Source organism: Protopterus annectens, chromosome 9.part0 (genome assembly GCF_019279795.1).
Source record: "Protopterus annectens isolate FY-2018-M chromosome 9.part0, PAN1.0, whole genome shotgun sequence".
Lineage (NCBI taxonomy): Eukaryota > Metazoa > Chordata > Ceratodontiformes > Protopteridae > Protopterus > Protopterus annectens.
The window spans coordinates 1,939,447,797-1,939,470,990 of record NC_056743.1 but is presented as its reverse complement, the minus strand read 5'-3'; the positions used below and the strand labels follow the sequence as shown (position 1 = coordinate 1,939,470,990).

Below are 23,194 nucleotides of genomic sequence, written 5' to 3'. Positions count from 1 at the left end.
TCACTGGCTCTGCTGGACAGAGGCACAGGGAACTAATCTAAGGGGGCGGTGAAAGCTAACACATTCTGGCTAGGCTTGTAAATGCCTTTGGGCAGATAGCCTAGTACCTACCTATGAAACTATGAACAAGTGTGCACCCCTCTTACCAGAATAGAGGGTTAGTTAAGGGGCAATTTGTAAGAGGAAGTAGAATGACTTCTGAAAATGGGTATTTCATGATAGAATGTCAGTTTTTGAAGGACATGTTCAAGGCAAGGGGTTACCCAGAAAATCTCCTAGAAGTCAAAGAAGAAGTTATGAAAGGGAGAGAAAACAGGTTTGCACCACTATTAGGAAAGGCTGACACAATTTATGTCCAACAAGGAAGTGGGACAAGTATAGACTTTTGTGACAAATTATGATGGTGATGCAGGGGTTATTAGGAACATTTTACAGAAAGAGTGGGCTAGATTTGCAAGTATTTCAGATCTGGGCACCATTTTTGAAAACCCCCTAAAACATATATTTAGAAAGGGTTTTAACATCAAAAACATAATAGAGGACCAAAGGTATGAAAAAATACTTAACAAACAAGGAAAATAGGTACTTATAGATGTGAGTCCTGCCCCTTGTGTCCTTATGTGAAAAATGGGGAGAGCATATATATATATAGTAGGAAGAGAAAAGTATATAATGGGTAAAAGTTATGCTAATTGTAACACTAGTAAGGTGGTCTACATTGTGTTATGTGATAAGTCTAACAAATTTTATATAGGAAAATAGAAAGAAAATTTCTGAAAAGAATATATGAGCATAGGTATGACATTAGGAATAAGAACGTTACAAAGATTTGTATAAACACATTAAGTCTTACGAAGGAGATGATTTTACATTTTTTGTACTCAAAGCAATACCTATTGACACAAGAGAAGGGCCATGGGAGACAAAAATAGAATACAGGGAGTTGTACTGGCAGATAATTTCAGAAGCCAGCAAAATCCCTGGATTGACTGAGGCAGTTTCTCTAGCCCCAATCTTGAAACTTAGGGCTGCTAGAGTGTAATAATTCTAGTTGATGCCCACTAGATGGAGTCCGAGGAATAAATACACAGCAAAGAGGAAAAAACTAATTTTAAATATGTTAGAATATGTGTAAACATTTTAAAATGACATTATTTTGAAAATAGCATTTATTTAATCATATTTGTTCTGGTTAGATACATTTTTTTATGTTTGCAACAACTGTGAACACGTTAAAACATATTCAGTATTTATTTTAGTGACTGTGGACGAGAAAGGGAAAAGGTTAAACATTTATTGAATCAATAAAACATTTTTATTGAATCATTAGAACACTTTTCTCATTGGTGGTTCTTGATGAGCTTTTGTATAAATTAATGGTTGTTGTAGGGTATGTTTGCATCTGAGGAAGTCTGAAATAAGACAAAAACATGGTGTTACGTTAGGCAATTATGTTATTTTAAGTGTTTCTTTAGTTTGTGTCAAATAAATCAGTTACAACTTAAAGAGCAGTGTTTGTCCTTCTAAAGAAACCTTGCATTGCTAAGAGTGTATCCTGTCCATAAGCAGACATGCTGTGCAGGGCACTGAATTTTTGCTGCTACCAGTAAATCTGAACAGCTGGGCAGGGCTCAGTTTTCACTGCACAGGCGTGACAAGAGTGAAATAATGAGCTCAAAAACTCCTGTGGAGTAACCAGGGCCTGAACTGAAGATGCAGCAGAGAGAAAGCATACTCTGTACAGTGGTGTGAGAAGACCCTGGCACCTTGCAGCCTCTGACGGGCTGATACAACCATCATGCAATTGCTGAACACCCTGGGGAGGCCATATGGCAGGATCTGGAGCTGGTAATGACTAGTACCTGACTGGAAGTGAAGAAACCTCCTGGATTTCTGTGCAGTTTCTTTTCTCCTCCTCCCCCACATCTGTCTATCAGCTCCTTTCTAAACTCACTGGGTCTACATTCATCGGGCATAACCTTACCTGTCTGGGGCCAGTAAGACTATTGAGGAAGCTGATGTAGCGTCACACTGCTGCTGGAAATTGTGTGTCCTAATTTCCTACCATCCCACAACAACCTTGTGAGTTCTGCACTCACGTCCTCCGGGAAGTGCATGCGTGCCTCCAGACATGAGCAACCTCCCAACCAAGCGGTACATATCTTGCAATGCAGAGGTCACCAGGCTCTTAATGCTGCTATTACAGTTCACCTAGGCAGCCTTTCTCTCCAGGATGGACAAGCCAGCATTATTAGCCACTCACTCACATCCTCCCCAGTCTGCTCCCTCCAGCCAATTTCTTACCAGTTTTGATGTGTATATCTATTCTCTTCTGGATAAACAGGGAAAGATATACTGCATTGTGACAATGCAAAATATTTCTTTCAGGATGAACTTCTTTAGACCAGTGGCATCTAAGATAGGCCTGAGACCCTTGGACTATCTCAGCACGAAAGTGAATTTGAAGTAAAAATCTGACCCTTTCTGGATCTGGCAGATCCTCCTGAATGAATCTTTCTTGGAGGAGGCTGAGGACACTCTGTCTTTCATTTTATTTCTGATAGACTAGGATATCAGCCAAGGCCAGTGAATGTGGAAATGTTTTGTATGGAAAGGGATTTTTGTATCCTGTGGATATTAGCAACCCAATCTACCTGTCTGCCATGATGGATTTAAATGCAGTAAGAATGAGGCACAGAACAGCCCCTGAATGCCTCCATCGAGGGACAGTCAGGCAGCATCTCAGAGTTGCTTCTGCATTTAACCTTTCAATGGCCCATGGTTACCTGAAGACTGCCAGGGAACCTTTCCTTTTGGGACTGCTGCATTGTGGAAGATGGAATTTCATGCCCTCAATGGTGATGTTTTTCCTTCCTTCTCTTTGTTTTTCAAATATGTCTTAACCTATGGCTTGAAAATCCTTAGGCTCTTAAAATAGTATTAACATGAAAGTCACGGGAGTGCTGTCAGCAAAATTAGTTAACCTGAGATTTGTACCACATACTGTGGTCCCAACCAAAGCCTATGGCAGTATTATCAAAAAGATACATCATCAAGTTGGTTATGGTTGATGCAGTTGTTAACTAGGACAGACTTTTTTCTTTAACCAGTCTATCTGGCAACTGCCTGACAGTCAGGTTTATTTCATTTGTAAGGGTCTTAGGGGGAAAGTAAAAAATGTATTAATATGCCTCCCTGTTTCATCCATTGATCTGGATGCCTTATCCAGTGAGTGGATGGTAGGGCAGAGGGGAGGGAAGTTAGACCCTTCTGGAGGGCAACTGTCTCAGACCAGGAATAACACCCTGCTGGGAGCCAAAGGAGATGTTCACCCTTCTAAGGGAAAGGAGCCACCATGTCAGGATTTTCCCAAGCTAGCTAATTTTCATCCCAGAGAACATCCACCAATAGCGAGACCACTTTGGAGGATCACTGAGAGACCAAAAGGCCCCTTGCAATGTGCTTTGTTGGGAGGACACAGGGAGCCTGTGGCATCATGTCAAGAAACTCTCCAAATGTTGGTTCTTCATGGGAGACACTGGGGAGTCTGCATTCTCGTTGAAATCAGCCATGGAAGACTCTTAGGAACTGACATCATGGTTGGGGGCTGGGCTGCACAAAGTCTTTGGCCTCTTGCACTGTTACTGATGATAAAATGGTGTCAGGGTCAAGGGCCCAGACAGAGTTTGTTCCAGTTTCTTGTTTGATGCCAGCAACATGGGATAGAGCTCAAAATAAAGGCAGAAAAGTATGGGGGTTACCAAAATTGATAAAGAAAGCCTTCAATTCTATCAGAAGTCAAAAAGATATAAAATATATGATTTACATAAGACAGTGAACAAAATTTCCTGTCAGAAACAGAAAATGCAGCGTGGGGCCAGCTTGGCAGTAAAGATCTGGAGAGGATACCACCAGAGTGCATTGTGGGATGGGGTATTCTTTAGCAGCCTGAGACATTTTTGTCTGTTCGTGGCACTGAGACCTACTGGCCTTAATCCTACTGTTTATGGAGAGTAGACACCACCTGAGAACTGTTCTATCATTGTGAAAACTTTGTTCTGAATAGTTTTGTGTTTCATTGTAATGCACTCATGGCTGTACAACATAAAGTATGCCTCACCTTTTCATGTAGGTTGCCAGAAGGTTATACAAAATTAAAATGACACAGATAGGTAAAGTCCACCTAGCCCATGTAAACTGCCTACTTTTTTACACATAAGTCACAGGTCCTTGTTAATCAATATTCGAATTTGCTTGCTGTATTTTATGTCATATGTCTTGTATTGAATAAGCCAAGTTTGTATCAAGGTAGTAAGAGAGAAACAATGAAGGTGCACAGAAGGAAACTGGGGTGGTGTGGTTTAGCATTCAGCAGTGCATCATAATAACAACTGTAGAATGAAACAGGAAAAACAGGAGTTGGAATGGTATTTAGCAAAGAGAATTAGTATCTCTGAAAGTTCTGAACAACGTCTAAATCTCTGGTTACAGAAAAAAAGTGGCACAGGTGTTATTGGGGGATCAGGAGAAATCTTACACCAGAAAGCAGTCATAATAAAGCATATATATATATATATATATATATATATATGTATATATATATATACACACATGTAAAACTACTAGGCAGGCAGTGGAGAAAACACAGAAGTGTACTCATGGATTCATTGAACTTCTTTTCTTACCCTCAGAGCTGTATACCTGGTGAGGCACAAAGAGAGTCGCCAACGTTTTGCCATGAAGAAGATTAACAAACAGAACCTTCTTTTGCGCAACCAGATCCAGCAGGCCTTTGTGGAAAGAGATATCCTTACCTTCGCTGAGAATCCCTTTGTCGTGAGCATGTTCTGTTCTTTTGAGACAAGACGCCACCTCTGCATGGTTATGGAGTACGTGGAAGGTACACTGTCTTCATGTGTTTGTACGTGTGATAGTTTCAGCCAGACGGTGTGTATGCCTGCATTGTGTAATAGCTTTGCCAGAAGTGTGAGTGTGTGTGTTTGTCTGTGCATGCGTGTTATGCTTTATACTAATACAATAATTAAGTAATACTTGAATAGATGGGTGGTGCCCCTGTTTATACAATAAACTGGTTGGGTAAACATTCAAGCTGTAGTGACTGGCTAAGCTACATTTCTTTAGGGCACTACTGGAAGCACCTCATTAACAACTAAATGCATTAATCCTCTGTGTTATCTGACAGGTCATGATGTACAGTACAATCGATACAGTTATCATACTGTATTTTCCTGCCATTAGGCAACATCCTAATCTATCATATGATCATGATAGCCAGCCACAAATCAAACACGGACTGTGTGTTTTGACCAAGTGCCTGTTTGTACAACTCTTAGTAGCATGACAACTTTATTACTGAAAACCATCACAGCCCTTAAGGCTAAACAACACACCTGATACACTTGTAATAGGTGACTCTATCATCAGGCACACTGACGTCCCGCTCACCAGGCTGAACAAGGAGAAGGTCACGGTGAGATGCCTATCGGGTGCTACGATCCGCCACATAACACAAGCACTCAGGTCACTCCAAGGCAAGTACAAATATGACTCAGTCATTGTCCATGCTGGTGTGAATGACCTGAGACGTACCTCCCTGGACTACATGAAAAGAGACATAGAGGAGCTCTCTGGGCATGTAGCCCAGGCCGGTATGACCCTGACCTTGAGTAGCATCTTACCCTCACCAAGAATGATGCCACAGTATGAAGACAAGATTATCAATTTCAACAATTGGCTTAAGTATTGGTGTCATTCAAAGGGGATCCAATGCCTGTCAGCCTGGGATGACATGCTCGACAAGCCACGATGCTTCGCTAGGGACGGCTTGCACCTGTCACCCTGGGCTTTCGGATATTGGCAAAGGCTCTTGCTACCCCCATAGTGCCTTTTTAGGCAAGGCTCAAAAGACAAACCCACCTCCATAGGTATCACAAGGGATAAGAAACTAAGAGTAATGCTACTCAATGCCAGAAGTCTAAACCTCAAGATGCACGCACTCGAAACTCTCCTTAGCATGGAGAACATCGATATCTGTGCAGTAACAGAAACCTGGTTCAAGGCTCTTGAGAGCACCCCAGCACTACCAGGTTATACCTCATACCATGCTTTTCGGCCCCAAAACTTGGACCGAACCACAAAAGGAGGGAGAGTATCAATATTCGTCAAAGATACCCACACCTCCAGGTTGGTGGCACAGCACGAAGCATCAGAGACTATCCATGTGCAACTAACAGTGGGTAAAACTGCCTTCCAGTTTATAGCCTGCTACAGACCACCCTCCCAAACCCAGGAACCCCATTCGGCCTTCCTGAGAACACTGGAAAATATGAAGGTCTCTCCAAACACCATTATATTGGGTGACTTCAACTACCCAACCATAGACTGGGAGCATTACTCTAGCTCCAACACCTAGCCCAAAGGTTCCTAGAATTTATAAACTCAAATGCTATGGAACAACTTGTTACCACTCCCACAAGAGGGGAAAACATACTGGACCTGATCATCACCAACATGGGGACTCTATGCTCCAGAACAGAAGTGTATCCCTCACTGGTAAGATCAGACCATAAACTAATCTCGCTGGATATTCACATCCCGACCCCACCCCATGCCCAGAAAACCACAGTGAAAAACTTCTCTAAAGCAAATTTCACACTCCTCAAAACCGAGGTGGAATCCTTCAAAGCCCCCGGGCCTCTGGATAATACGGCCCAGACCACAAAATCCTTTATAAACGCATTCTATGAACACCTTCAGGAATGCATGGATCATGCAATCCCAAATAAAACCAAGACCCAATCCTCCAAAGGCAGACGTCCTGTCTGGTGGACCCCAGCCATAAACAAACTATACAATAGGAGGAAGCTACTACATGACAGAGCAAAATCCCAAAAAGGGAAGGCATCTCTGATCAGTATTAGCAAAAAACTACGGGCACTCATAAAATCGTCTAAGGCCAGCTTCGAGAGAAAAATTGCACAGGACACTAAGGATAATCACAAGGCTTTCTTTACTTATGTTAGGAACCTGGGTGGGAATTCCCAGATATGCTCAGAATTAGTCCAAAATGACAAAAAATACACCGAACCCACAGACATTGCCAACATCCTAGCTGACAGGTTCAGCGCAAACTTCTCCCCCCCCTCCCCACCAAAAGGGCTAATATCTATCCCAGCAGAGTGCTGCTCCCCTGACATCTCAGATGCTCAGATAAGAGCTGCCCTCTCCAAAGCAAGAAACACAGCATCAATGGGACCAGACGGTGTCCCGGGCTGCGTCCTACATGAACTCCAAGAAGAGCTAAACCCAAACCTAAAACTACTGTTCAATCTCAGCCTTACTACAAAGGTGGTGCCTCAACGGATCCTGGAAACTATCGCCCCATAAGTCTCACTAGCTTGGTCTGCAAAGCTATGGAAAGGATCATCATGGACATTATAAATAAAGATATTGGGGACCTACAGACACTGGATCCAACCCAGTTCGGCTTTGTTAAGGGCAGATCCTGCCTCTTAAACCTGGTCAATTTCTTTGAAACAGTCACCAAGGCCATTGACAAGGGGAAGGTGGTCCACACAGCCTACCTGGACCTCGCAAAAGCCTTAGATACAATACTCCACTCGGGCATTATAGATAAGCTCACCAGCTTAAATATAAACCCCTATGTCACTAGATGGGTTGCAAACTGGCTCAAGGACAGAACCCACATGGTTAGAATAGCTGGAGCCATGTCAGACTCCAAACCAGTTACAAGTGGCGTCCCACAAGGCTCAGTCTTGGGACCTCTCTTGTTCGGTATATATTTCTCGGAGGTACAGGCCAACATGGAAGGACTGTGGCTGACCAAGTTCGCAGATGACTGCAAACTGGGCACCATAATAGACTCTCCAGCTGACACAAGCATCCTCCAAAAGGGCCTCATAGAAACAGACAACTGGTGCCAGAGCCATGGCCTCAAGCTAAATGCCAAAAAGTGTATAGTCATCCCCTTTGGCAAAACAAAGTGCCCACAAATTACCACATAGGTGGTAATCCATTAAGTACAGAAGAAGTAATTAGGGACCTGGGGACCCAAGTTGATAGCAATCTCTCATTTGACAACCACGTGGCCAAAGTGGTTAGAAAACCATTTTATATAGCCCACCTAATCATGAAGGGATTCACATCTAGATCAGGGGAGGTCATCGTGCCTCTTTACTCATCCCTCATCAGGCCCATAATTGAGTACAATGCCCCTTTTGGGATGTACCTTACCAGACACCTGCAACAACTGGAAAGACCCCAAAAGTACCTCACCAAGAGGATCAAGGGGCTCAAACAGATGCCGTATGCTGCCCGGTTAAAGAAACTCCAGCTCTACTCAGTGGCATACCGCCTGCTCAGAGGAGATCTGTGCCTGACTTATAAAGCCATGTCCAACCCGGAATTAATGGACATGCTGCACCTCAGAAAATCCAAATCCCATCGAGCTACGCGCTCGAGGGACTTAAACCTCAGCACTGAAATAAATAGGACATGCTGGAAGGACAGATTCATAACCCAGAGGCTCCCTTCACTCTGGAATAAAATCCCAGTCCAGGTTAGGCAGAGTCCCTCATTGACTCTCTTCAAGAGGAATCTTGATGAGTGGATGGGAGATCGTAGGTTTACCCCGGGTATCACTTCTGTGTCACTGTTAGACAGAAGCGCAGTATACTAACCTCGAAAAAGGGCATAGCAAAATTAATTTAAAATGGGTGGCGAAAGCCATACACACTCTGGCTAGGCTTATAAATGCCCTAGGGCAGATAGCCTAGTATGAACCTATGAACCTATGAACCTATGATTGCCCCCATGCAAAAAAAGCTTAAAATCATGTTCGCTTAAAGTAGTTTTCACTGATTTTTGTTTGTTGCTGTGTTTGTCAGAGAACATACCTTTTACAAATAATTATGAATCTGTTAAACATGAGTATAAAGGCTGCAGGTAGCATATACTACCTAGTCACATGACTATAAAGGCTGCAGTTAGCATATACTACCTAGTCACATGACTATAAAGGCTGCGGTTAGCATATACTACCTAATCACATGACTATAAAGGCTGCAGTTGGCATATACTACCTAGTCACATGACTATAAAGGCTGCAGTTAGCATGTACTACCTAGTCACATGACTATAAAGGCTGCAGTTAGCATACTACTTAGTCACAAGACAAGATAAGTAATAAATTTTACTGTGGAACTGAATCTACTGTCGTTTTTGGATTACTTTGCTGGTTCTGCTGTTGGTTGTGATTCTAGCATATACAACCTAGTCACATGACGTTAAAGGCTGCAGTTAGCATACTACCTAGTCACATGACTATAAAGGCTGCAGTTAGCATACTACCTAGTCAGCCATCGTATTATGTTTCCCTGCCATTTAGATAGTTTTTATGTAAGAGGCTAATCTACCATACAGCAAGCATCTCAAATAGATTTATGGTAAGCAGATCGAACCTTAAACCATCAAAACTGTTCTTAGCGCAAAATTAACATTGCAACATCAAACAGCTAACAGCATTAGTCATTTCAAATGAACTCATAAAAAATAAGTAAAAATAAAACCTGTAATGAAGGAACACATCTACGTCCACCTACAGAGTGAAAACTCCACAGCAAACCTTGAAGAAATGTGAAGTATATTTCAAAGTGCATATATCTAACAGCTGCATTCACAAACTGTCCCAGAGCTCCAGGGATAATGCTAACATCCAAAGAACATGTGACATATCCAGTGTCAGTAGAAACCTCCTTACTGCAACATAGGAAGTAGAAGACACCACCAATAAGTATGAGACAAATGCATAGTACCACCAAATAATAGCTTCCAGCCAAAGCAGGTAACATAGTACCACAAAATCATGGCTTCCAGCCAAAGCAGATAACATAGTACCACCAAAGCATGGCTTCCAGCCAAAGCAGGTAACATAGTACCACCGAATCATGGCTTCCAGCCAAAACAGGTAAAATAGTACCACCAAATCATAGCTTCCAGCCAAAGCAGGTAACATAGTGCCACCAAATCATGGCTTCCGGCCAAAACAGGTAACATAGTACCACCAAATCATGGCTTCCAGCCAAAACAGGTAACATAGTACCACCAAATCATGGCTTCCAGCCAAAGCAGGTAACATAGTACCACCAAATCATGGCTTCCAGCCAAAACAGGTAACATAGTACCGCCAAATCATGGCTTTCAGCCAAAGCAGGTAACACAGTGCCACCAAATCATGGCTTCCAGCCAAAGCAGGAAACTGCTCAGAAGAAATGTGAACTACAGCTGTAACCTGCAAATTAATGAAAAACAAACAATCTAAATAGCCTTTTTCTTTATGATGAATGTTATCACTTAACATACAGTGAACTAAAATGTGATGAAACTTTCAAAGAACTGGACTCCCATAACTTCCTCATCAATAAAGTTATATTAACATCAAATACCGGCTAAGAGGTCTGAGCATACATGAGATGGCTACTTTTTCACTCATAATCAGTCTTATAAGTGTAGTATGGAAAGAAGGAAAGACAGAAACAAGGAAGAAAAGAAGAGTCTCCACTTTGGAGACAGGGACACATCAGTAATGTACCATTATAGTGGGCCCCTCACATGTACCATTATAGTGGGCCCCTCACATGTACCATTATAGTGGGCCCTCACATGTACCATTATAGTGGGCCCTCACATGTACCATTATAGTGGGCCCCTCACATGTACCATTATAGTGGGCCCCTCACATGTACCATTATAGTGGGCCCCTCACATGTACCATTATAGTGGGCCCTCACATGTACCATTATAGTGGGCCCTCACATGTACCATTATAGTGGGCCCTCACAAACTGCACTATAATATTCACCGTAAACTGTCTGGGTGGAATTCCAAGCCTTGTATCCATCAACTATTACCCCAGCTAGCATCCTCTGAACTAGTGCTATAGCAAAACCATCTGTTGCATTGGTAGTTGCTCCCAGTTTGCAGTGTGTAATAAAATTGTGGCTAGTATGCCATTCATATGCTTCACAGAGAGTAAGGAAAGAGGGTCCTCTGTTAAGTGCTGCTGCCTTATGGACTGAGACCTGATTATTCCATGAACTGTATTGCTGACAGTCAAAGCAAAGCACTATTCTCCCACTGATCTAGTCAAAAATAGTTGGCCTTACCCAGCAAGGCATCCAGCTTGTTGGAAGCAGTGGATGTAAAGTGAATACAAGATCTAGAGGCTTTGGTATACTGCCCAGATGTTGGGCTGTCCTTGGCAGGAGATCCTTTATGTAAGTAATACTGCAACAATGAAAAGAAGGACATCTAATGTTATGGTATGATGTTACACAACTCTAGTTTTTGGGCAGAACTGCTGATGATCCTGGTGTCAGTGTTGCCTGTGTAGGAGGTTTTGGCCTTCACTGACATTTTATTTATTTATAGGTTCACAGGTGTGTACTAGGCTAATGGCCCTGGAGCCTTTACAAGCCTAGCCCATAGGATTACCCTGGCATCGTGCCACCCAACCTTATTTCCCAGTGCCTCTGTCGAGTAAAGCCACTGGAGTGATCCCTGGGGTGAATTTTCTATTTCCCATCCACTCATCAAGATTTCTCTTGAAGACGGCCAGAGAGGTGCTCTGCTTGACATGTATGGGAACTCTATTCCATAGCATGGGCAATCTCTGGGTTATGAACCTGTCCCACAAGCATGTTTTGTTGATTGTGGTAATGAGGTTGAGGTCTCTGAAGCATGTGGTGCGGAGGGATTGGGATTTCTTTAGATGTAGCATTTCAGACATGAAGTCAAGCAGATATCGCCTCTAAATAGGTGATATGAGACAGAGAATAGTTGGAGTTTTTTGAGTCTGTCCATATAGGACAAATGTTTAAGGCCTAGGATCCTCTTTGTGAGGTACTTTTGCAGCCTCTCCAGTTGTTGCAGGTGTTTAGTGAGATACATGCCAAATGTGGCATTGTACTCAAAGGTTGGCCTAATGAGGGAAGAGTAGAGGGAGACAATGACCTCTTTCTACCTGGATGCAAAAACCCTTAGTAATGAGATGTGCCACATAGAAGGATTTTTCTGACCACAGTGGCAATGTGGTGGTCAAATGAGAAGTTGCTGTCAACCTGTGTTCCCAGATCTCTTATAATGCCTTCTGTGTTCTGTGGACTACCATCGATGTGGTAATTCATGGGAACCGAGTTTTTCCCAAAGGAGATGACGATACATTTTTTGGCATTGAGCTTAAGGCCATGGCTATGACACCAGTCGTTGGTCTCAGTGAGGCCTTTCTGTAGGATGTCAACATCACTTGAGGAGTTAATAATAGCTCCCAACTTGCAATCGTCTGCAAACTTTGTCAGCCAGAGTCCCTTCATGTTGCCCTGGACTTCAGAGAAGTAGATACCAAACAGGAGAGGACCCAGGACCGAACCCTGTGGGACTCCACTCATGACTGGTCAGCAGTCTGACTTGGAGTCCGCTACTTTCACACCGTGGGCTCTGTGAGCCAGTTTGCAACCCACCTAGTGATATAGGGGTTGATGCCTAGCTTAGTGAGTTTTTCTATGGATCCTGAGTGTGGAATGGTATCAAAAGTCTTGGCCAAATCAAGGTAGTCTGTATGAACCACCTTGCCTTCATCCACTGCTCTAGTGACTGACTCAAAGAAGTTGACCAAGTTGAGCAGGCATGATCTACCCTTCACAAAACCAAACTGTGTGGGAACCAGAGTTTGGAGATTTCCTATATCCTTGTTTATTAGGTCCATGATGATGCGTTCCATAGCTTTGCATATCAGACTCATCAGGTTAATGGGCCGATAGTTTCCAGGGTCTGTAGTCGCTCCACCTTTGTGGAGAGGGATGACTGTAGCAGTGTGCCATTCGGTAGGGACAAAGCCTGAGATGAGGCTGTGATTGAACATGGCACACAGGTGAGGTGCCAGTTCACTCTGTAGTTCATGTAGAACACAGCCAGGGATATTGTCACGTCCCATAGAAGCTGTATTCTTAGCCTTGGACAATGCTGTTTTAACCTGTGCAGCAGTAATACTGGGTACCTGGCAATCTACTGATATTGTGATTGGTCCTTTGGGGGGGGGAGGGGTAAAGTTGGCACTGAATATATTGGCAATATCTGTTGGCTCGTTATAGGAGGTACCATTGTGCAGTAGCACAGAGCAATTCTGGGTATTACCGTGGAGATTCTTTACATAACCATAGAAGGCCTTGTGGTTGTCTTTATTATCTGCTGCAATTCTATTTTCATAGCTAGCTTTAGAGGATTTGATGAGGGATCTCAACATTTTGTTGAGGCTGATAAGCTTGTTTTTCCAGTTTTGGGACTTCACCTTATTCCATATCAGTTTCCTCCTTCTGTTGTAGAGTTTGTTTATGGCAGGAGACCACCAGATTGGTTTCTTTTTTTTGAAGGAGAGTATCTTGGTTCTATTGGGTATGGCGAGATCCATGCATTTGTGTACGTGTTCATACAGTGCATTGGTATATAATTTGGTGGTCATGCAACTATTATCCATTTGCATGGGTGCCATCAAGTTAGCCACCTCTGTTTTTAGGAGCCCAAAGTTAGCTTTGGAGAAGTTTTTCATGGTGGTTACCTTTGTGGGGGGGGGGGTGAATTTCCAAGGTGAGTAGTTTGTAGTCAGATCTAACCAGGGAGTAATTGACTATTGGTGTAGAACAACGGTCGCCCACGTGCTTAGGAACATGGAGTGTGAGTCTTGGGACATGGTTGGGGACCTATAGCAGGCTATGACCTGAATCGCTGTCTTACCCAATGTTAGCTGCAAAAGTATCTCTGATCCATTATGTTGGGCTACCAGTCTGGAGGTGTGCGCATCCTTTATGAATATGGAAACACCACCACCTTTGGAGCTACAGTCCAAGTTCTGGGCTGAAAGGTGTGGAATGAATTATAGCCTGGTAGTGCAGGGGTGTTTTCTGCTGCCTTGAACCAGGTCTCTGTTACAGCACAAATGTTGATGTTCTCCATTTTAAGGATTGCTTCCAGCGAGTGCTTTTCGAGATTTAGACTTTTAGCATTGAGCAGCATGACTCTCAGATTGCATTTGTTTGTAGCTGTTATGGTGGTAATTTGATCTTTGGAACACTGCCTAAAAAAGGCACTATAGGGGTGGCAAGAGCCTTGTCCAGTATCCAGAAGCCCAGGAGTGACAGATGCAGGCCATCTCTGGCAAAGCATCAAGGTCTGTCAATCATGTCATCCCAGGCAGGCAGATACTGGATCCCCTTAGAATGATGCCAGAAACTTAGCCAAGTGTTGAAATCAATCATTTTCTGCTTATACTGTGGTATCACTCTGGGTGATGGTAGGATGCTGCTCAGGGCTAGAGTCATGCCCGCCTGGGCTACATAATCCTCCATGTCTCTTTTCATGTAGTCTAGGGGATTTATTTTATTTATTTTACATTTGTTTACCGGGATGGTCCAAGTGGACACAGGTCCATTTTCAGCAGAGGCCCAGGGAGAAAAGCTCCACAGTAAGTAAAATTTTACACAATATGTTAAAATATAGTATAAAGCAGTAAGAAATAACAAGACCTATATATACAGGAAAAAATAGTTACACATGGTTAATAACACAAGTATAGAATTTCAATCAGCAGTAGGAGAAGACCTAGACTGTAGTATATATTACAGTAGGTATAATTGGAGGACTTATGTAATACATGGGCATAACCATTTATTCATTAAGTGTGTTCTAAGTGAGTTTTTAAAGTGAGAAAAGGTAGAGGCAGAAATCAGAGCAGGGGGAATATTATTGCAGGTTCTAGCTATGAAGTGGGAAAACAGTGCTTTTCCTGCAGTATTGTTAGCCCTAGAGATACAGAGGAGGGGTTTGTCGGAAGGTCAGAGAGGACAATTTGTATTATAGTGGGTGAGAAGTTGGCCTAGTGCTGGGGTTTTTTCAGGATGTGTTACCACATTGTAAGCAATGACTAACTGGTAATAGGTTAGTAGCTGGGGAAGTTCCAGCCATTCGCAGTTCCCTTAGAGCCTAGCAATGGTGGGTTTTAAAGGTAGAGTTATTCGCAAACTTGGAGATTTTATTATAACACGATTCAAGTCTGGCAAGGTCAAGTTTTCTAAGCTGGGTAAGAATTGGAGCAGAATACATTAGGGTAGACAAGAGGTGAGTTTGAGCTAGGGTAATCCATGCTTGTTTAGAGAGGGATTTCGTGTGCCTATATAGTGTTCCCATTTTTTTATGGACTTTTTTATAGTTATGCATGTATCTCTCTCTCACACCGTGCATTATACTGTTTGAGCAATAGGTTGTTGTCAGACAGCATAAGGCAATCCTACTTTGTGTCAAAATACACGTTTCAATCAGGCTGGCTACAGAAATCATAGGAAACTGCTGGTCCATAGTTTTGATAGGCCTGTTTTTGGAGGAAGGGAGGTTGGTATCTGTTTAGGTAGGTAGTCAAGTTTGATTCTGAAGTGCAGGAGTGATGCTATATGCTAGAGTAGATCATTCAAGGTGACCAAGGTGACTACTTACTTGTGAGGAGGTACCTTAGTTACCTTGAGCTAGGAGGGACTGCTATACTTGGAGCTCCTTCAGTTTACAGCCTCCTGTTTACACTCAGCAAAGTTCACAGTGGCTGCAGGTTTAAAGTAATAAAGTCGTTTTGGTTAGGCAGGCTTCTTATGTTAAGAAGCTGTTGCACACACTATCCAGTACTGTGTGAGCTCTATATCAGCAGTGCACTGAGCTGTGGTTACAGAAGACAAGCTAATTCAGTGAGCCAATCAAAGAAGGCAAACACTTTAGCCAATGGCGGTCCAAGACTCAGATTCTGCAGCAAATCACAATATTCTCATTATTGTGAATCTAAATTACAAGTGTATGGTACCAGATCAGGTTAGAATTTAAGCAACTGTAACCTTTTATGTAAAAATGTGATAAAGGCAGAAAACACAGAAACAAATGTATTAAAATGAAGTCAGCTTTAAGTACAATTTAAATATGTAATAAAAGCCAGAAAATGTATCCTTTTAACTTCACTTTTGATAAAAAGGTATATACCTACTTGGCAGTGCTTTAACTTCCCTTACTCTAAGGCAAGAAAGCTCTGAAGATTTATTGCCATAGCCACAGACCTTATCAGGCTCTTCTCAAGCTGTTAAGCAGTTAGGGCACATGGAAGGTGCTCTAAAGCTTTGGATGATGCCTGATTGTCAAATCCTTGGCAGTATATAACCCATGTAGGTTACCTATTCGAACATCTACTGTTAAGGAAAGTTAATTTACCACATTGTGTCAGCATGAGATTTATCAGAAATGCAAAGATCCTGATTTTCCTGGCCTGCTTGAGGACCTTGCATATCAAAGGAAAGGTGCAGGTAGAATGCATAAATATACCAATGTTGTCTTCCAAAAGGATGCCATCCACTGGTAGCACACCTGCTCAAGATACTGGCAACACTCACCCGATGTACCCCATGCCTTTAGCAGAACCTTCATTAGCAGCTCCCACTCTTGGTCATGACCTGGGAGTCGGACCAGGAATTCAGCAAAATAAATGTACAGCTGAAAGAATGAGTTTGTCTTTGAACAGTGATACAGCAGACTTCCAAACGCTGAAAAAAGAGATTAACCAATCTGGTGTCCTCTTGATTATTTACATATGACAGCAACATGGGATTGTTTGTTTTGATGCATTCAACCATAAGATTTCTTTGCCACCAAAACTTGAAGTTCTAGCCCCACCCCTAGCTTATTGTTGCCTTCATTCTCACATCCTTCCCAGTTTAGCAGCCTGTATCACCCCATGGAAGGAGTCCCTTATTTCTTGTGGAAGGGATTAAACTTGCAGTTACCATACTTAGTGGCAGTGGAAGGTAAAGTCAGCATCATCAATATATAATGAAGATTTTCTTTCTAATATTTCTGCTTAATGGGCTTTTCCTTCATGTCATATTTGCAGTCTTTGGTAAAGCTGGCCCATTAGTACCTGCATCCATAGAGACATCTTACAACAAACTATCTTTATGCAGGTACAGTCGAATGCTTATATCTTAGGCGCTAGCCTTGTGGACTTCACCAGTGGATGCTGTTGCAGCAGAACTTCACTCCCTCCTTGCATAATAAGAAATCTGACCTTTGGCTACTCGGTGCAACATGTCATGGCCAACTGCTCCTGTGCTTGGCCCATTACTGGAAGTGTGCCATAGACTGGGATACAGCTTCTCTGCTACTGGACCTGGCTTGACACCTTACTGGTTAACTCCAATTGCCTTCATGTTAAAAATACTGCTTCCGGCTCTATGTCATTCATGTGGCAAACATAGCTGGCTTTAGGCATAGGCCAACTAGGTGGCCGCCTAGAGTGCCACTCTAGCAGGGGCCCTTTTCCTGCATTTATTTGTTTATTCTTTGTAGTAAATGTGTTGAATGAATACAGTAAAAATTGAACAGTAAGACAAACTATGAGAAAAGGAAAGAAAAAAGTAATCCGGGTGGTGTATGTAGACCAGGATGGAGGCACCGGGTGCTGTGGAGTAGGGAAGGTGCTGTGGAGCCCTTTTGCCTAGGCCACCAGTGGAACAAAGGTCAACCCTAGTGGCAAAACATTTCTTTCTTTGACTATGTACAGCTTATTTTCTTTGCATTCTAGTGGGAACTACATTCTAGAACTGATGCATTCTCAAAGCTGAAAAAAATCCCCTGGCCGTGAAAATGTGACTGTCTGTCATACGGTTCCATAAAGTTTGATTGTAGAACCTGAGAAGAAGCTTCTGGGTATCATTGTAACTGCTCTTACAGAGATCACTACTAAAAAGTGAGCAATTTTGCAGTTCCTTTTTTCCCTTTTCCCTGAGCTGAAGCGACCTCACAGTTAGTGTATATATTTATGTATGTATATATATATATATATATATATATTCGTATCACTTCACTGAAAGACCATTTCACTGACACCCATTTCACTGAGACTAAATCACCTAAAGTTCATTTCACCTAAAACTCATTTCACTGACAAGTACTCTAAGACAAGTCAAAGGTATATGTCTTTTTCCCCACTGTAGTGCGATCCTGGTGTTATTATATATAGTTAGGGGGATATGGGAGGCACAGCCCCCCACATTGGAGGGTGTGAGTGGTGTAGCCTTCCCACCTAGTTGGGTTTTACCAAATAATGTAAAACAAAACCAGACAACGGAAACCCCCCCAACTATATATACTAACACCAGGATTGCACTACAGTGGGGAAAAGGACATATACCTTTGACTTGCCTTAGAGTACTACTTGTCAGAGAAATGAGTTTTAGGTGAAATGAACTTTCAGTGAAATGAACTTTAGGTTATTTGATCTCAGTGAAATGGATGTCACTGAAATGGTCTTTCAGTGAAGTGATACGAATCCATATATATGGTTACCCTTTGGAATCTCAAAATACTGAAATGTCGCATTTCCCTATCTCGAGACCAAAGTGTTCAAACTGCAGTTGTGTGAAACTGCAGTATGCCGAAGCTGGAAACGTCGAACCCACGGTTTTGATGGCATGTTAGCTAAGCATTATTTTTTAAAGGGTTTGTGTGTATGTGAGTGTGTTTGGAGTGTGTAGTGGTGTGTTTTCTATGTTGTGGTGGTTAGTGCGACCTCGCAGTTAGTATATATAAGTAGCGGGGGTGTGAGGGGCGCAGCCCCCCACATGGGAGGGTGCAGGGGGGGGCTTGCTTCTAGCTAGGGTAGGCGTTTGTTTTTTTTGTTTGTGTGTTTTATTTTAGTTTCTTGTAGTGTCGGGTATAGGTGTATCTGTGTGGTGTAGTGTTTTGCAGTTTTGAGTTTCGTGGTTGTGCTGTTTCGGGTTTGTAAGGTTTTGACTTTATAGTCGCAAGATACTGAAATTTGAACTTTAAGTACACACACACACACACACACACACACACACACACACACACACACACACATACGCACACACTTAAAAAATTTCTTCTAGCAACTGCTTGTCTTGCTCTGGTGTAGTGGCGAATGGAAGCACTTCTCATAGTAGCGTTGGAGTTGGGTAAGTTGTTTTCTTTTTGTCTGAGATCATTCTTAGTAGTAGACAGACCACTGAAAGGTTGATTTTCAAAAGGGCTGTCCAGAGCCTTAATTTTAAGTGTCTTCACGACTAACGAATAACATGTAACAAAATCAATCTTTTGAGTACAGTTGTTTGCAAGAGTGCCTTCTCCAGAGTGTAACAAAAAGTTGATCTTAAACATACTGAACTGTGCTTGACAGGCTTTAGAACAGCTCAGCAGGTTTCCCTTTTCTTTTTTCACCCAGCATGTTGGCATTAGTGGTGTGAGCCATCCCTGCCCACTATGCAAGGTGGAACTAAAGAGAAACTGTCTAGTTCTTTATAATCATGTTCACTAGAGTGTACACCTTACATTCCAGAAAATATTGTCTTTTTTTCTATTTCTCTTTTTTTTTCCTGCTTGGATTTTTTCCACTGGTCATTTTTGGATCCATGTCTGTAGACCATCAGCTCCAGTCCTCCAGCCTCCTGAGCTCATTGGTCCATATACCACTTGGGGACACCCTACACCAGAGATGACACTTGACTGAAGGAGAAGTCATCCGGGCACCCATGGAGATGTTTTGCACCCTTGCTTATGCAACTGATTAGGCCTTAACTCCATAGCTGGTAACTGACTTGAGCTCCTGCATCACCATGGGGCCTGCTATGCCCTCCTCGTGTATATAAGTATTTGCACCCACAGACTCATGATAGCTACTGTCATATTCTTGGTAAAGTATGTGTCCTCTGTTAACAGTTGCAGCTTTGTTATCTGCAAACTTCCACTTACATGTGGAAAAGCAGCCAACTGGACACCCATTTATTCATCCTCCCCCTGGATAGGCAAACCAACAGACTTTTTAAAGTTTAAGGTCACAGCTGATAATGACAAAATAATTTCTGGCTATCACTATAAATTACTCATACACAGGATAATTTTCTATATGTTTATACAAGAAACCAATGAAAAGGAATAGCTTTTTAAATTTCATTTTTAAAGTTATAATTAAAGGACAGCGCCTTCAAACATGCAAATTGAACAATGGTGATAAACTAGCCACTGTACAATTATGGTGTGGCAGAAGGTTTTAAAGTACAAGAATATCGTAATACAATGTTGGGTATTATTATGAACATTGCAATATTAAATTGAAGTATCATCTGCATATCATTGCTTTTCTGAAACAATATCCATTTACAAGGCAAAAAAGAAAAAAGAAAACAAGAGGTGAAACTACAAGATTTTCTTTAATGTGTAATAAACAAGCACAGACTATGCATAATATATTTAGGAGACTTTCTTGTGTCATTCGGCTTTTCCCGGTTAGGGGTCGCCACTGCGGAACTCTGGTCCGCTAATGATTGGCAGTAGATTTTTACATGCCGAGTTGCCGGCCCTGACGCACAACCTTCAACGAAGGTACGCCCATTCACGCATGTCTCCACATAGAAGACGTTCTAGCTGAGAATCGAACAGGACAATGTCTTACTGTGAGGCGACAACGCTACCGCAGCACCACCACTGCAGTATATTTAGGAGACTTTATCATGTAGTAAAATCATTTGAAGGGCCTGCTTATGAGATACAAGACCGACTCAGATTTACTTACAAGAATGAAACACATCTGAGATGAAGATTCTGTTATAAAGAACTGCATTTTACTCAGAATAATACAGTAAGTCAAAGAAAAGTCACTACACCTTGTTATAAATGCCAGTTTGTATACAAGGAAAGTTCTTTTTTTGAGTATCCTATAACAAATAGGAATAGGAAACCCATTCTTAATGGTTTTAAAATGCGTGGTTTATTTGGTTAAATGTGCTATATGTTTTGCATTATATGTAAGAATAAACAAATAGAACATTGAAGGAGTTTGTTGGTAAACATCTTTCAGACTTAATGGCAAAAGGTTCTAACTAATGCCTTATACAGGCACATTTCAGAATGTGATGAAGCACTTGAATATAGGTTTTCTGTATTGCAAGTGGTGCATGAAAAAAAGTGTGATTTAATAAAACTGGATTTTCAGAAAACATTCTCTCCAGACATGGATTTTTCACCTTCCCATGCCATTAGACCCAAGAGAAACTTTGGTGACATCTTCATATTTGTTAGAGACCATGTCATCTTTAGTCAGGTTTCTATAGACCCTTAAATGGAAGGAATTGCACTCCAAATCATACTAAACAGAAGAAACTATCGGCTGATAACCTGTTACAGGACCCTTTCTATGTCCCCTGAAAATGATGTTAAGTTCCTGAATATATCTGATGAATTCCCTAGAAATAAAAACTGCATTATGTTGGGAGACTTGACTTACACTTCAATAACTTGGAATACCTGGACCTCTAAGGCAAAATACACCCAAAGGTTCCTTGATTTAGTAAACAAAAACTCCTTTAACCAAATTGTCCTCAAACCCACAATGTTCTTGTCCTGGTCCTTGCAAGTATAGCATTTGCACACACGCTGTTTCCCTGGTATCTCTCCCACTTATGTTCAATAATACATTAGTAACCTTCACTTTAAAATCTCTAAAACCGCTGTTAAAACTAGCATGGAATTCAGGGATTTCAAATGTACAATTTTTCTCTAATTCACTGATAAAGTTTCAAAATTTATGTATAACACTGGCACCTAGATGTTAACCCAGCATGTGGCTACACACACACACACACACACACACACACACACACACACACACACACACACACACACACACACACACACAAATCTATGCTCATGTAGAAAAATGTATAAAACTGACAATCCCAACCCGATCTAAATATAATGAGAAGTTAAGAACAAACCACCCTGGTAGTCTACTAACATAAATAAACTCTACAGTAAACAAAAAAACTTATTTTTTTTTAATTCCTTTATTGAACTATTGTTAATGTTCAGGATTGCTCAGAACTTTTTTATAATGGTATCACCTACTGTGATGCAGAGGACATTGTCAACATACTAGCAAACAAATTCAGAGCAAAGTTTACCCTGCAGACAAGTATCCAATGTCCATTTATCCCTGAAGATCTTAGAAACACCATCATCACTAAAGAACTTATACTGAAGATGTTGTCCAAGACAACATGTTCGTCCTTCATGGGATGTAATATACTTGGCTGCCTAATGATCACTGCTAAACAGGCACTAGCAAAGCTGCTTCTTAGACTCTTCAACCTGAGCCTAGTAACCAGTTTGGTCTCTGAGGTCTGGCACACAGCAGTTTTGATGCCACTCTATAAAGGTGACCCCACCACTGCCCTGAGAAACTATAGGGCCATCAGTTTGACAAATCTGATCTGTAAAGCCATGGAACACATCATAACTGACCTGATCAACTATGACATTAAAATTCTTATCAGACTAGATCCACAGCAGTTCGGCTTTATCCAAGATAAAGCCTTTCTAATGAATTTAGTGAACTTCTCTGAAAGGATATCACAGGTTGACAGCGATCCTGCTGTCCACACAACATACCTTCATCTGGCCAAGATATTTAACAAAATTCTGCATGCCAGTGTAATCAGCAAGCTTAATGTTCTTCAGATTGTTCCCTGTGTTGTAAGATGGATAGAAAATTTGCTAAAGGACAGAATCCACACAGTATGGGTAACATCTGTCTCTTCCCGTCATTTAGGAGGTGGCCAGTGAAGTTCCACGGGCTCAGCACTGGAATCATTTGTTCGGCATCTACTTTTCTGATCTTCAAATCACAAACCAAAACATCTGGATAACCATGTTTACAGATGGCTGTAAACTGGGTGTCATTCTCATGTTACCCTCTGACACTCCAGCCCTCGTGCATCAACTTACTCTTGTTAATATCTGTTGTACAAATAGTAAGCACCGATCGAATGCAAAAAAGTGCAATATTGTTACATTTGGTATGTAACCCATCCCCCTAGCTTACAGCATTAATAATACCCCACTTCAAACAGAGAATGTAGTGAGAGACCTTAGAGCACGGGCTGATCATTTCCTTTCCTTTGATCATTGTGTAGCAACAATTGTTAGAAAGTCTTTACACTTAGCACAACTGATTGCAAAAGGATTATCGCTGAGATCTAAAGTCATTGCTCTCTTATGTTCTTCA

At 41.8% G+C, this 23,194-nt stretch overlaps 1 protein-coding gene across 1 annotated transcript in view; it reads left to right on the top strand.

Annotated features, from left to right (window-relative positions):
• The window catches only part of MAST1 (microtubule associated serine/threonine kinase 1), a 1,222,161-nt gene that overhangs the window by 737,192 nt on the left and 461,775 nt on the right, over positions 1 to 23,194 (top strand). The window contains exon 12 of the mRNA XM_044084747.1: positions 4,692 to 4,900. Within this exon, the coding sequence (XP_043940682.1) occupies positions 4,692 to 4,900 (209 nt within the window). The remainder of the gene's footprint in view (positions 1 to 4,691; positions 4,901 to 23,194) is intronic.